General features: G+C 29.1%; 4 protein-coding genes across 6 annotated transcripts; 2 read left to right on the top strand and 2 right to left on the bottom strand.

The window, feature by feature from the left end:
• Positions 1–646: 646 nt before the first annotated feature.
• Positions 647–2,155, bottom strand: Pldn (biogenesis of lysosomal organelles complex 1 subunit pallidin). 2 transcript variants are annotated; one of them, XM_011645235.3, is made up of 5 exons: positions 1,812–2,096; positions 1,323–1,433; positions 1,161–1,248; positions 977–1,063; positions 647–904 (listed from the first exon to the last, which is right to left on the bottom strand). In XM_011645235.3, the coding sequence occupies exons 1-5, from the start codon at positions 1,874–1,876 to the stop codon at positions 788–790; spliced, it is 468 nt and encodes a 155-aa protein (XP_011643537.1). In that variant the 5' UTR covers positions 1,877–2,096; the 3' UTR covers positions 647–787. The 2 variants fall into 2 exon arrangements, with proteins under 2 accessions (XP_011643537.1, XP_088928113.1); XM_089071987.1 differs by lacking the exon at positions 977–1,063 and having other exon boundaries at positions 1,812–2,155.
• Positions 2,147–12,958, top strand: LOC105431199 (sperm-associated antigen 6). The gene is made up of 10 exons (XM_011645236.3): positions 2,147–2,245; positions 2,607–2,869; positions 3,035–3,245; positions 3,350–3,528; positions 3,602–3,775; positions 3,845–3,997; positions 4,092–4,241; positions 4,321–4,479; positions 10,634–10,779; positions 12,057–12,958. The coding sequence occupies exons 1-10, from the start codon at positions 2,221–2,223 to the stop codon at positions 12,196–12,198; spliced, it is 1,602 nt and encodes a 533-aa protein (XP_011643538.2). The 5' UTR covers positions 2,147–2,220; the 3' UTR covers positions 12,199–12,958.
• On the bottom strand, positions 4,568–11,665 carry LOC105431198 (uncharacterized). Of its 2 annotated transcripts, XM_089071989.1 has the most exons (3): positions 11,278–11,665; positions 7,105–8,153; positions 4,568–6,123 (listed from the first exon to the last, which is right to left on the bottom strand). In XM_089071989.1, exons 2-3 carry the CDS (start codon positions 7,285–7,287, stop codon positions 6,040–6,042), a joined length of 267 nt encoding a protein of 88 aa, XP_088928115.1. In that variant the 5' UTR covers positions 7,288–8,153; positions 11,278–11,665; the 3' UTR covers positions 4,568–6,039. The 2 variants fall into 2 exon arrangements, with proteins under 2 accessions (XP_088928115.1, XP_088928114.1); XM_089071988.1 differs by having other exon boundaries at positions 4,568–8,153; positions 11,278–11,655.
• wcd (U3 small nucleolar RNA-associated protein 18 homolog wicked) lies at positions 12,855–15,164 on the top strand. Its single transcript, XM_011645237.3, has 7 exons — positions 12,855–13,042; positions 13,113–13,373; positions 13,450–13,624; positions 13,695–13,880; positions 14,034–14,225; positions 14,306–14,474; positions 14,573–15,164. Exons 1-7 carry the CDS (start codon positions 12,855–12,857, stop codon positions 15,034–15,036), a joined length of 1,635 nt encoding a protein of 544 aa, XP_011643539.2. The 3' UTR covers positions 15,037–15,164.
• The last annotated feature ends 794 nt before the right edge of the window (positions 15,165–15,958 follow it).

The raw sequence follows: 15,958 nt of genomic DNA, 5'->3' as shown, positions 1-15,958 counted from the left end.
TCATTCGAGGAACTATCATGATACTATTGATGCATTATATTGATTTTATCGCAACTATGTAATACTTATTAAAGTTATATAATAATATTGTGATAGATTTTATTTTAAAATAATTTTAATTTTTATATAAAGTATAATTTAAATGGGATTCTTTCTTTATCTAACATTTAGTAGAGTAAAGTGATTAATATGTAGATCGATGTAAAGATAAATTAAGGATTGAAGTATTTTAATACTAATTTATGAATGTGTTGGAGATGAAAAGAAATTTTGTAGAATGTACAAATAATTTGTTCTGTATTTTCTACACATAAAAATTAACTTTCTCTATGTTTTTTAGTTTCTTTTCCTTTTTTTCTTCCATATCACATGATTATATTCAATTTGTGCACAAAAAAATGTAACATAAAAGTATAAATTTTTTTACATTGTTAATCATCAAACAATACATATACACGTACAATATACGACACGATGTTTGTGTGAACATGCATATAAATTTGAAGCAATTTTCTACTCATCACATGACTCATGTTTTTTATTTATGAAAGTAGATTCAGATAATTTTTCAGTTTTTTCATTTCTTATTAAAAGTACTCAAAGTTAATCACATACACACAAAACACACAAAAAAGTGAAGACTTGATTGTTTCTACATATATTTTATTATAAACAATAATTGATGAATATGCAGAATATTTATCTTTTTATATATTTCTTTTATACATACACAAATATATCTATATATATATATAAATTATAATTTTAATGGTTTATGTTAACATCTTTAATTAGTTGTAGATTTACCAATTAATTCTTGTTCCCTGCGCAGTTCTTGCTCACGTTGTTGCTCTTTATTCATCGCTTGCTTTTGCTTAATTTGTTGCAAACGTAACACACGTTTCTGTAATAAATCTTTTTTATATGACATTTGAAATTATATAGCACATGTTTTGGATATTTTATAATAATTCACCTTTAATTTAGAAGTCCTTTCATGAATATTAATCATTTCTTTTCTTATCACTGCTAATTTTCCTTGATAAATTTTAATAGTTGAAAACTTTAACATATAATAATACTTTTATGTAATTTTTCTGTTGTAAGCTAGAAATATTAATATTCCAAGTTCCTTATTATGAAAAAAAAAAGAATCCTACCATATCATTTAAATCTATATCTTCGAATGTCTCGTGTATCTTTTTATTCTCAAGTTGCATTCGAGCGAGTAAAGTCTCCTGCTTATTTCTATAAGCAAAATGATATATAACACAAACAATTAAGACAAAATTTTCATTTGTGTTAATTGTTTATATACTTACGTTAACTCAAAAAGTTCATGCTTAACTTGTTCTAATGGAGGTTGATAAATACTCAAAAGACCTTCTGCCAGTTTTTCTACAGCTTCCGAAAAATCTACTTCGCTATCTTCGCTATTAAAGCATAAAGAACGCTCTTAAATTATAAAATGTATCATTATCAATGAATAATGTATCAATAACAGATTGTTAGATATTGGCAAAAAAAAGAGAAAAGATAAATTTCATCACAAAAAAAAACAAATTTCATAGTTGCATTGTAACAAATGTACGTTATTTTCTACTGCTTCCGCTAATATCAAATTTAATCATAAAAACTCCACTGACAATGTTTCATTTGAAATAAATAAAAGATAAACTGCATGATGCAATGTAAATATTTAAGAATAGGATAAGCTATTTATCAATTAACAATATATATTGCTTAAAGAGATGAATCGTACAGATTAATTTTTCCTGAAGTTGATATAAACAGAAATATGAAGAGGTTACCTCGATTGTTTTTCGGTTTTTAATTGAATTTCTGCTGCTTCGATTTCTCCCACATCGGTCATCATGTTTACAGTCACTTTCTTTCTACTTCATTCGTGATTATGCATGTCAAACGTGACAGTTCGCATTAAAAATGTAAAGAAAAAAATGTAATAGGAGATAGAATTTGACAGCTTGTCAACACATCCATGTCAGCTGATTTCCAGCATGTGATTGGTCTATTTCTCTACGCGTTATGCATTAGGCGGTTATTTAAATTTGAACGACGGATTTGCCTTGATTTTCCCTTCAGATTTTTCGTTTTTAAACAGATGACGACTTGATTGAAAGTTGTCAAAGTTAACAGTCGTTTCTAAACTGAATGGCAATGATATTTAATGCAATGTCTGATACTTCTTAAATAATTAATATGACGGCGCGCTCAATTTTACAAGGTATTAATTTATTATATTATATTTGATTAAGGCATGGACGCAGTCAGAATTTTTTCAAGGGAGGGAAATTTATCAATTCTATTAACACATAAAGAGCAATTTTTGTGTTAACGAATTTTAGATATTTTGAAGCTTGGAATATCTCCTTATTCCTGATTTTTAATGAAAAAAAATATTAGATTTTGTAAATCATAATTATTACCTTTTTTTTTTTTAATTTTCAAGGAAAGTTTGAACTCTCTAAACTCTTTCCCCTTACGCCTATGAATCAACGATTAAAATCGAGATATTTCTTTTGTAAAATTGCAACAAATATATATATATTATTGAATGACATATAATTTTAAAATGGCATTTGCAGTTTTCGATCAATATCAGAAAGCGAGATTGCTCTTCGTACAATCTGTTGCGGATTTGTCCTCAAAGCCAAGCAACATCGATTGCCTAGAAGCGGCGGGAGTGATAGACCTCTTACGTCCTTTATTAACGGATGCTGTACCACCCATTCAACATATGGCGGCAATTGCTCTGGGCAAGCTAGCGAATCACAATCCCAAATTGGCGCACGCCGTTATTAGAAAAGATATATTATCGCACTTGCTGAAGAACATAGACAAACAAAATGTACGAGCTCCTTAAATGTAAGCATTTTGATCGTGATAGAAAATAAGTCCGTAGCAGTCGTATCTCCTCAGATTTCTTCCTCGGGAAACTTAGTTCACAACAATCTCTCTCGCGGATCTATATCTTTTATATTATAAATATTTTAAGAAAGATACATTGTTACAGAAATGTTATAAGAAAGCGGCGCTTTTCGTTCTGCGAGCAATAGCCAAGCATTCGCCGGAATTGGCGTTAATAGTGGTACATAACGATGGCTTGCAAACAATAGTCAGCTGTTTGGAAGATTTCGATCCTATAGTAAAGGAAGCAGCTGCGTGGGCATTGGGATATATCGCAAGACATAATAAGAATTTGGCTCAAGCGGCAGTGGATGCTAGTAAAATTCCTCTCGATCAACGTTTTCTTCCACTAATTAAGAAAGATGATAAAACGCTTTGATCGATAAAACATTTTGCAATCTAATTGTTATATCCTTGTCAGATGCGGTACCTCTCTTAATACTGTGTTTGCAAGAACCCGAATTGTATATTAAACAAATCGGTGCGTCGGCTATTAGCGACATAAGTAAGCACAGTATTGAACTCGCGCAAGCAGTGGTGGATGCTGGAGCAATCTTCTTCCTTGCGAAAACTCTGGCCAATCTCGATGCCAAGGCAAAGGTGATTTTGATGTGACAATATATTTTGCGATATTAGCATGTTTTATATAACGAGCCGAATATAATATCTGCAGCGTCAGGCGTTATTAGCATTGAGCAGTATAGCCAAACATTCTGCAGATTTGGCAGAGGCTGTGCTTGAGACAGGAATCTTTCCAGATGTTTTGGTACACATGGCGCATCCGGATGAGAACGTCGGTAGAGTCGCAGCGATTTTAACTAGAGAGATCTGCAAACACACATTTGAAGTATGGAAACGACAATAATGATAGATAGTCCTAATAAATGTGATCAAACTTTGTAATACAAATTTTCAGTTGGCGCAGCTTATAGTAAACATTGGAGGTATCGCCGCTCTTATCGAATTAATTAACACCTCCAAGTCGGCAACCAGATTACCGGCAATCATGGCACTCGGTTATATTGCCGGTCACTCCGATCAACTGGCCGTGGCTGTAATAGGATCCAAAGTAATTAAAAAATTAACTAGAAACATGCGATTTTCACACAATTCACAATTTAGAGAAATAAATGCCATGATTCACGATTGATTACTTGGTGCAGGGTATCGTACAATTAGCGATTGTATTGCAAGAGGAAACGGAAGATCATATTCTTGCGGTAACCGTCTGGGCTATCGGACAAATTGGCAAACATACATCTGAACATGCGAAAGCGGTTGCAGTTGCAAACATATTGTCCAAGATATTGGAGGTATTCGGTTATTCAATCGGCGATTCTCTTCATCCACATTAGCCAATATTCGTAATCTTGACAATTATAATTTCATTAGCTGTATAACAATCCGAAGAGTTCCGAAGATCTCAAAGCGAAGTGTTACACTGCGTTAAAACAAATCCTGCAGAAATGCATGCATGTCGAAGCTCTCGAATCCCTGTTGCACAACGTGCCTCCCAATATCCTGAAATATATATTAGGACAATTTAGTAAGGTAAGATTTTATAATTTAATTGAGAAAGCTAACTATTCTAACGATTGTAATAGTACTACGATGAAAAAAAAAACGATATATTCAAGAATTTATTAAACATAATATGAATACTTTATTTTGTGTGTTTCACATACACATTCCTTGTGTGATACACTCTAACGATACAAAGTGATAATACAAATTTTTTCTCATCCAACACAACGCATTTAGGACATAGTTGCTCATTACAAAAATCACATAGAACCTGGACAATCAAATGCGAAATATAGCTCCCTTTTCTTTTATTATCAACAAAGGTCTCATTTCTTACAATTAGTAAATGTTTACGTTGCACAATACGTAAATAATCTATGCAAATAATCTGACGAAGCTAACGTACAGATTTTTGCTACTACTTAAAAATTGGTCATAAGCAGCTGCGCGAATATTTTTTATTCTTTTCGGTTTGTGGAAACTACTATGTCATAAGATACAGACTCCAAGCATATTTTGGTAGTTTCGAAGAATATTTCTAACATATTTCTACCGTTGCGCATGTATATGTAAGAATTTCTAATACATACATACACACACTCAATTGCAATCGCTTAAGTAACTTTACATTTTGCAGATTCTCTGATCAATATTCGCAGCCATTTTATTTGCAGTCTGATTATTTCAAAAGCAAAACAATCTTTTCGATAATGATACGCATGAATTTCCACATCATATTACATTTAAATTTATAACAATTCAAAAATCCATTTTCCTTTTTTCGTTATTCTGCTTCTTTTCTATCGAGCGTTTTTTCTAAGATAATATGGCACGTTTAATGTTCCAAAAGAGCACATGTTTCAGTCTTACAACAACGAGTGGTTCGGCTAAATACAGAGAAACACCTTTGCCTTATTAAATAGAAATTATTTAAAAATTGTTTAAGTATGCCTTAGGAAATTGTTAAATGTACGATTGTTTTCCAAGTTGCTCTCGTTAATTTATTCTCGTTAACCTTATTGTGATTTATTCTCTAATGGCAGTATCTAATATAAAAACACAAATTGTACGAAGATTCAGATATAGAACAAAGAATAATCAAATTAACAAATGTTGATGATTATTTAATTACAATAATTAATCGATAAAAATAGAAAGAACATTAACATTTTGAATAATAAGGCATTGATTCGATATTCGATTAGTTCATATCTATAATACAAATCTTATACTGTTACATATGCCCTCAATTACGTATCTCTAATTAATATTAAGCTCGTTAACAATAACACAGACAGTAATTTCAGTATACATTACGATGTTGACTGATTTGGTGGTCTGTTTTGGATTGTATAACAATAATCGTTTTTATTTTTAGCAGAATGTTCTAAATTCTACAAAAATTCTCTCTCTCTCTCTATCTGTCTGTATTATAAAAGCGCAAAAACTTTAGCATTATTTTTAAACCCCATAAAAAGTAATACGTAACGTAAATATTTTAACATGGAACATGTGAGACGACGCATATTTAAAACGTGAAAATGCAGTTATATAATATATGGCGAAATGCAGAAAAATACAGCAATTTTACCAAAACTTTTGATGTGTTTCGAATCTTAAAGCAATTAATGCATATATCCGGCTCAGAGCATGCAACCTGTCCAAATATTTCTGTAAAACAAAAAATAATTATTTAATATAGACATTTTCTTATGATAAATACTAAAAATTCACTGTAAAATTTAACACATATAAAAAGATTATATATTGTATATATATATTGTATATATTGTATATCTAGTCTATAAAATGGTATTAAAACCAATGACGAGATTTTAAAAAATGTGTTAATTGGAATTGATTTTTCGATTGAAAAATTTTGGTATGTTTATAGAGGAAATTATTTTTTTTAAACTTTTTTCTGCATTTTTATAACAGTTAAAATGTTTTCATACATGTATATATAAGAATTTCTTTTCTATTTAGGTAAACTTTTCAATTGGCAGTTTTCTTTCATTGATCTTGTTATATAATCAATAATATGTAACAAAGAAAATCTTTCTTTGGAACAATTTGTATAACATATTAAAAAAGTAAATTAAAAAATTTTAATGTAAAAATTATTCAAACGAAATTTTTTAATATTATTACATAGATTTAATTAATCACAATTATCGAATTGTTGGACAATTAACTATAACATAATTAAGGATGAACATTCGCAGCAATATTATACAGAATAAATATTTTTATACATAGTTTAAAATCGACATTATGATTATCATTTAATTGATATCTTAAGAAATTTCTACAATTTCTTTACTTATTTACAGAAGTCTTCTCATGTTACGCAGATGCTCTACGATTATTTTAAAAAAGCTATATTTAAAAAAATATCTAGTTGCAATTTGTTAGAATGTATAAAAAGAAAGAAAGAAATATATCGATAAAGCGTATTTTTATACTCAAATTACACCTTAGGATATAAATTCTCCTTTACATTAATCAATTAACTTACTGATTAACTGATTAACTAATCAATTAATCCGGCAATAGTTTAATTTATTCGTCTGTTTCGTCATTGGGTTTAATGCTAGCATAATTGTTCATATTTCTATTCACCCTTAACATTTTAAGAAAACTGCCTAATACCAATATAGTTTTTCTGTGCCTCCTAAAGATTCCAGCGTACAATTCTTCGCGTACATCTCTTCTGTCACTGACATCAGAGTCAATACTCGATACCGAGACAACTGAAGGCTTAGCCGAGACTGGTTGATGATAATTATTGGTCTCACCAGTATTAAGAATCATACAATGCTGATTATTTATCATTTTGGTCACTTCGATTCTGGCCCTTTTTACTTTAAATAAACGCGCTTCTTCTTCACTCCTCTTTTTAATACACTATTTGCACAAATTTATAATCGATAAACTTCACAATTTATCGAAAATATAAAAATCTAATTTTCCAGATACTCTAGAAAAGTTTTAAGATTGCAGTAAACTTTTAATAAATTCGTTTTTAGGCAGTACTAATTTCTGTCGCGTGATCTCGAGAAAACTGATGTAGAGACTTCGCAGAAGAGATTTTATAGATATGCTAGTGTACACACAAAATGCATAATGTAACTTGTTGGAGTACAGTGATAAAACATTCCTGTTTTTACGTCATTCAAACTGTCAGTTATCTTGAAAATTTAAGGCAGTTATTTCGTTTTGTTGTCTCGGTACTTTATGTACCGAGCGTTCGCAATTACACAGTAACACAGTACTAAAGCGATACGTATTACGAAAATAATAAATTATAACAATATTTCCTAATGCTTAACCCAAATACAAGTTACACTAATTTCGTATAGCTCTGTATCTTACTGACGTCTTTATAAAATAATGTTTACATGTGGACGCGTAATTCTTTTCAAATACATTAATTCACTCGCAAACGTTTAAGAAGATGTTTCAATCCAAATGTAGTTTTAATACAGTGTAAATTAAGTACGAATATGATCGTCAGTGATTTTTGGATCGATCCAATAGTCCCTTTTTAACTGCGACGAGGATAAAATCGTGCGATGAGTAGTTTTGATACTTTATCATGAAGTATGATGATGCAATGGGATGAAAATGCACGTGTCGCAATGTCTTCCACTACACATCAATGGCGTAGTTTCACTGACAATCCAACGTCAAGCGACAAACTGTAAACAGATGAGAACGAGTGATATAAATTTAAATAAATAACACGCACAACGCGAGACGCAAACGCGAACGAGTCGCAAAATATTTTCGAAAGATCGAGACGCAGCATTTTCACACATTAAGAAGACATATAATAAAAATGCTATTTTCAGATTTATTTTTTATATATCAACATCTCGCAAAATACGAATAAAAAAAAAACCTAATCAACATTATAAAAAAAAACCTAATCAACATCATAAAAACATCGTGATAAAAAATTAATCATGTCAAGGATAGAAATGATTTTTAATTTTGATAATATGATAACTTAGTTGAATTTTTGCATATATTTTTGCATATTCGTACTTTTCTTTTACGCAATCTTTTATGCCACCTCTATTATTATCAAAATAGAAAACATCTCTTAATTTTCTTGACTTATATTGATTCAGCATTTTTATTTTTCTTAAACTCCAAAGTTTAAATATTTTTTTGACACTATACACCCTATACACACTGTGTAGATATATGGGTATAAATTCTTTGAAAACTGTGTACAGTGTATACGCGCTCTATGATAAATACTGCGTCAAAATTGTTACTATTAATAATATGTTTACGAAATTCTATGTTTGCGGTGAAGAATGGGTCAATAAAATTTCACGCAGCTTCGTTTTCTTAAAATTAAGAAAATTTATCACTATCGAGTTTTTATTTCCTTAATTTTTCATTTTATTTTATTCTTTAATTTTGTTTAAAAAAATGTGACTATTGATTTCTATTCGAAAATCAGAAACACAACAGCGCAATTGTAAAATTTCATAGATTTTGATTGATGATGCGACTTTTATATAAGACAAAATTAAAAATAAAATATAGATTTATCATTATATACTTTATATATAAACAAAATAATACACACATGGAAAGTTTGACAAAATAAGTGTTAATAATAGAAATTCATGTACAGCAACATCAAGAATTTATTTTTTTTTTTAATAAAAATTTATTTAGTCAGATCACGTTCATTAAATCGTAACTTTCGACATCTTATAAATTGTACTTAAAAAATTTATATTATAATGAGACCATTCAAAGTTAATAAGAAAAATAATTTTTTATCTATTCTTATTTTTTAATTAATTCAATTTAAGATATATACGTGCATATATACGTATTATATATCTCTTCTCTTTCATTTCTTCCTATAATAAATAATTTTCTAATTCTAAAGAACTTGATATAAAATTGATTCAAAAAAAGTTTGATAGGGATAGAAGATCTGTATTATCTTTTTTAAGCTGTTCTATGTACGCAACAAAGTATTACTTTATAGCTCATAGCTTTATAGTCATTTTGATTATCGATGACACCAAAGATAGATTTAATACATGAAGATTCGATTGAAAAAACAAAAGTCTTGACTGATGAGTCAGAATTAGAATGCAAACATGATGAGTAATGTGCCATGCATCCATGAGAACACATATATAGTTGTGAGACATTGAATGATAAACATTAAATCAAATAAAATAAATTTCAAAATAGCCATTTAGATTTACATTGATATATACTTTAAGTAAAATTTTTTCTTCTTCACTTTTTATTCATTCTGCTTCTGCGTTAACTTTTTCTCAGATTATGTAGTTAGATGTGAGAATTGAAATCATTAAATATTTCTTTATACAAGTAATGCAAGAATGTAAAATAATATAATTATCCTTATTTAAAAACTTTTTAAATTTTAATAAATTTGAATTATGAAAATTGTGCAAATACACAAATAAAAATCTAATTATGCATTTTGGAAATGTATGAATTATAGATAAAAGCATTTTGGAAATGTATGAATTATAGATAAAACAAAACATTTAAGAAAATATATATTGAATGAACAATTGACGAAAAACGTAGAGTATATAATAAATTTTGTTTCTTAAATTTTATTTTATTTTTATAATTCACATTTCTTAAGAGATATCAATGCCATCAATAATTATTATCCAAAGAAGAGGTTGCATAATTGGATTTGTATTTATGTAGGACACACCCATACATGTACATGTACAAATGTAAATGCACTAAAGTTAATAGTTATTGCAAATATTTATATATATTCCAAATATAATTTTAACATAAAGTATATCTCCTTTGTCTTGCATTAATTTACGCATTCGTCGCGAACTGCTGCATAAAAAAGTCTAGAATACATTCTCAGATAATGATGAAGGTCAGGTTTCAGAAGCCTTATTCTTGGTATATTACAACATATGATACAGTGATGTCTAATAATGTTGTGTGTCTTATATTATATCTCTGATTCTACATGTTTTTGATAGAGTATTTTTGCATACAAAGCCATAACACAAGTACTAATTATGAACTCGAGTGTTTCATTATAAGAAATGAGGAATACAATTCTGTAGTAAATAATTTGTTTGTTTTTTTGCAACTTATTTTTTCAATTTCAGTAGTAATGTTACATTTTTGCATACAGATTTTGCCAAATGATTCAAGGGCAAGAAGACTATTTGTAACATCTGGTGGTTTAAAGAAAGTGCAAGAGATTCAAGCAGAACCTGGTACTACGCTTTCAGAATACATAACAATTATCAATTGCTGTTTCCCGGAAGAGATCGTCAGGTTGTCTACCTTTTATACATTTCTCGTTTAATAGAAAATTAGACAAAAATAACAAAATAATTCTCTCGCAAAACAATTCTACAAAATCTTTTTCCATCAGATCTATTTGTCAAAATCATTCAAAAAATGACTATTATTTATTTTCCTATATTAAATCTATTTTATGCATTCAGAAATTCTTTTGAATAATTTTCATTCAAAAGTTCTTTGATATCCTTTCTCTTACTATAGTCAGTTCATTAATTTATAATTAACTTCCTAAGCAATATACGATATAGTTGGTTCATTAATTTATAATTAACTTCCTAGGCAATATACGATTCGTAAAAACGTATCGCAAAGTGGCTTTTACATTTACATATATATAAATAGAATAAAAGCCTATCTTAAAAAAAAAAACAATGACAAATTTGTGATACACAGTGGACTAATAGAATTAATTACTCTCTTGATTGTTACGCATAACCTTTTTTTCGTCGCTGTTGTTAAAGTACTTACAACAGGTTGTTATAATACTTGAAGGCACGCTCTCGCGTTTATTAAAAATCCAGGCCAATATGTGTCGTTTACGCTGCCGACGTATAGGAATAACTGCTCTGACTCTGTTTTCGGATCCCTGTGTCTTAATTTAAGTCGACCGAACGATAAACAGCATGCCCGCCATGTTGTCACAGCTGATTGCCGATTTCGAATATGCGGAGTGTGTATATGCGTGCTTTTCGAGAGGATCAATAAATCGTCCCGATTTCTTATTACCGCGCGTAACTAAAATCGAATTAATCATTTCTTCATTTTTCTGAACAACTATCCATACGCGAAAAGTCTGGCTTGTTTATTATAACTCTGCTTGTCTTTTTTCTTTTTTCTCGGTAATCCGTCTTAATCTGCGCATCAGTCGATAAAGAAGATAACATCCCAATTATATGCAATCGAAAAAAAATGTCAATCTGATGTATTTAGTTCATGGTGTGACAAAGTTGATTGCACTGAGTTTTTTTTTTTCCACAAATTTTTTTGCGTATTTTTTTGGCAATCGATCGATTATACACACGCACACATCCGATCGGTATTCTTCTCTTCTTTCCTTTTTTTTCTTACCAAACGTCTTATATAGCATAAACTTTGCAGCAGTATTACATGTTGCAATATTGCAAGATTGCAAGCGAATATTGCTGCAAGATTTGTGGGGTGTATATGGGATATTTCTCATAGATACATGCAATTGAATAAACGTAATCTTTTCGTTTCTTAAACTTGCGTATCATCGATTATTGCAGGTACTACTCGCCCGGTTATCCAGACAGTCTTCTGGAAGCTGTAGAACAATATCAGCCAAAGTGTCTTTTCGTTTTTAATCACAAGTCATCCGAAAACCTGGGTTCCAGTTTGCCTGCGTCGCTTTACAACGATGAGAAATAAGATTCTAAATTATTTCTACCATATTCCCTTTACAAAACGAAAAATATTATTTATTACGCGATTTAATAACGAATGTAATTATATTTTTTATGTTGATTCCCATATAGTACAAATTTTGCAACGATATTGCTGCAATATAACTACAAGATCTGTGCTGTATGGGTTGAATATATACGTCAATGTAATTTTAAATTTTAATATTGAAATATCATTGTTGTACTTCATTTACTAGGCAATAATTGCCTAAGGACAAGATTTTTTTTTTTATTTAATTGTAAAACTTTGCCGATCGCATGATTGATACAAATTATCAATTCGGAAAATAGTGAAAGTCTATATTATTCATATTATATTATTCTGCTTGAAAGTCTATAATATTATTCAATTCGTAAACATAGCATGAAACACCAGAAAATTATGGCGTAACATATTATCGACTGAAAACATAGTTCAATTTGTCATTAATTCGTTTTGATGAACAAGATGGCCATTCTGAGTAGTTTTCAGATCCCTCTCTATCAGATCTTTCCATGTGCTCGTGAAAAAGGTTATATAGGAAATAGTAAAACGATTTAATTAAATCATTGAATTTATTTATATTCAAAAATTATAGTTTTTTATTTGTTTGAGTTTATTTTATTATCGACTAAAAAAATATGAATAAAGAAACTAAACTCGGAAAAACTCAGCGAAAAGTTTTTAAGCGTAATCGAAAAGATGACGAGGAGTCTACTTCGGATAAAATTAAGAAGCATGCAAAGTCGAAAGTGTTGTATAATCGAAGATATATGGCACCTTTGAAGAAAAAACGGAAAAATGAATATGATCCTAACGAAGAAGCTAGGTATAACTTATAAAAGAACAATAATTTTTTTTAATATTCTGAAAAAATGTTTAACATATTTAATTTGCAGATTAGAAAAAATCGTTTTTGGCGATCCTAGTGATATTATAAATAATTTACTCAATGATGAATCCGTGATCAAGGTAAAAAACGATTCCATTAATGTTTGCGATGAAAAGGTTATAGATAACAAGGATAATGAGGATGATAAGGACTGTGAAAGTACCGAAGATAAATCAGATGAGGATATCTCAGTTTTAAGTCACAGCAAGAATGCAGAGACAAAGAAAAAAAAAGCAGCATGGATAGACGATGATGATTGTAATTACACGTATGTAAAATGATCTTTAACAAAATATTTAATACCAAGTGTTTTCTTATTACATGAGTTTTATATTTTCTGATAGTATGGAAGCAGCTTTAAATGCACAAAATCGTAAATTACCATGTGAAAGATCAGAAAAATTATATACAACATATTTGGAGAACAGATATAAATTGTTTGTGGGTACTCCTAAATGGGCTGAACTTGTAAAGGAAGATAAACCTGATGGCGATGACTCGGATAATGATATCTTGAAGGTACTTTAACATATTAAAATTTTTTTTAACTTAATCTGAATTTAATCTGAATATCATTTTTTATATTTAGCATAGTTGTCATTTAGAGGCACCAAAGATAAAAAATTTACCGAAAAATATCATCGACATCAAAGTACTCAAAGCTTTGAATAAAAGTACTCATACAGAAGGTCCTATTATTACTAGTGTAGAATTTCATCCAACATCCACAGTAGCTCTAGTTGCTGGTACATCAGGTATCTTATCCCTATTTCAGGTAAATTAAATATATAACAAATTATTTTGATATATTAGATAAGAGATATTATTTTCATATTATTACTTTTTAGATATAATTTTCATATATTATAATCAAGTTATTAGATTGTTTATTATTGATTGTTATTAATACCTAATTTGTTTTAAAAAGGTGGATGGTCATACTAATGATAAATTGCATAGTATGCAATTTAAAAAATATCCTATTAGCAAAGCACTATTCATGAAGGAGGGAACAGAAGTTTTAGTAGGTTCCCAATATTATCCATATTGTCATACTTATGATTTAATGAATGGTAAAACATACAAATTGCCTTTACCACATGGAATTACAAATATGAAGGTTTGTAAGGTTACGATTGTCACGCATATTACAAATAGTTTTCCAGGTTAAAATTGCAATGTATATTTTGATATTTTCAGTATTATGAAGTATCCTCTGATGGTAAATTAATAGCATTGTGTGGAAGATCGGGTGAGGTATATTTGTTGCATAGTTCTACTAAAGAACTTATCAGTGTGCTCAAGATGAATTCGAAATGTAGGACACTAACCTTTACGCCAGATAATAAAACACTTATCACGCACGGAGGTAAATTGTCTTCTATATCATTTTTATTTTGATATACACTTTTCAATAAGACTTTCAAAGACATCCATTATATTTTTTTTTTCTCATTCAAATCGCAGACGGCGGCGAGATGTATGTGTGGGATTTGAATACTCGTACATGCATCAATCGTGCCGTAGATGACGGAAGTTTATCATGCACATCGCTTGCCGTTTCTCCAAGCGGTCAATTTGTAGCTACTGGTAGTGCACAAGGTGTAGTTAATCTCTATGAGACAAAAATGATATTGGAGGAACAAAATCCTATGCCTCTAAAGATAGTGATGAATCTCGTGACTAGTGTTACAAATCTGAAATTTAATCCAACTTCTGAGATATTGAGCGCGGCATCAGCGGACAAACATAATGCATTTAGAATGTTGCATATACCATCATTCACCGTATTTTCAAACTTTCCAACATTTCAAACCATCATAGGTATGCCGCAAGCAATTAATTTTTCTCCTGGCAGTGGTTACCTTAGCATTTCAAACAGAACAAATTCTGCTTTGTTATATAGATTAAGGCATTATGGAAATTATTAATTATATCCATAGAATTCTTGTGTTGTAAAATATACAGCATATACATTTGTAAAAATCAGCATGGGATATATGAGATCGATGTATAATTATTCTATTATAAATATACTTCAACTTTTTTATATATTCTATTATCAATTATTTTATTATTTATTCTGTTATTAGTTTTTATTATTACAATCGATATTACAACAATCTAAATAAAACTATGCGAAATAGAAAGATACTATCACTATATTTTATATATAAACAGTATGAAATTATAAAATTTTTACATGTTTAAAAAGTAAAATTGTTCATGTTTTTAATTATAGTATCACATTAATTTATACTGCAGTTTCACATTCGTTTATGTAATAAAAAACTTATTTTATTTTTTTAAAGTAAAGTAACTATCAGTGTTTTTTTCACAGAGACAATTTTAAAAAAAATGAGACATTACATTTAAATCATTTTTATTTCATGAAGATTTAAAAAATTTTTTTTATAATATCTACCTTTATAAAAGAGGTTATATACATTTTATTGTGAAAATTCTTGTACAAAGTATAAGATTATGAATTAATTTTTTTTTGTTTAAATTTTGATCCATATACCTATTCAAATTGATGTTGAATTAGGCTTTTTTACATCTTTTGTATATAACACAGATTTTGTACGTACTGACTCATATACTTTACTGCACATCTAATTACATATTTTCTTGTATCTTTATTGATATATTTGTACTCAAAATATGAGAAAAAGATATAGACTTTGATAAATAGTTTTGGTAATAATCTAGAATAATTGGAAATATCTTTAGAAAGTCAAGATAAATGATCAGTGAATAACATTCCTCAAAATATTATCAAAACATAATCTTTTTTTTTAAGTTATAATATTTATCTTCATGAAATTGTGAGGATTGTCACTTTTGGTCATT

This window comes from Pogonomyrmex barbatus, unplaced genomic scaffold (genome assembly GCF_055798465.1).
Source record: "Pogonomyrmex barbatus isolate J1 unplaced genomic scaffold, ASM5579846v1 scaffold12, whole genome shotgun sequence".
Classification (NCBI taxonomy): domain Eukaryota; kingdom Metazoa; phylum Arthropoda; class Insecta; order Hymenoptera; family Formicidae; genus Pogonomyrmex; species Pogonomyrmex barbatus.
The sequence above is the reverse complement of the archived record's forward strand: the minus strand, read 5'-3'. Positions and strand labels throughout refer to the sequence as shown.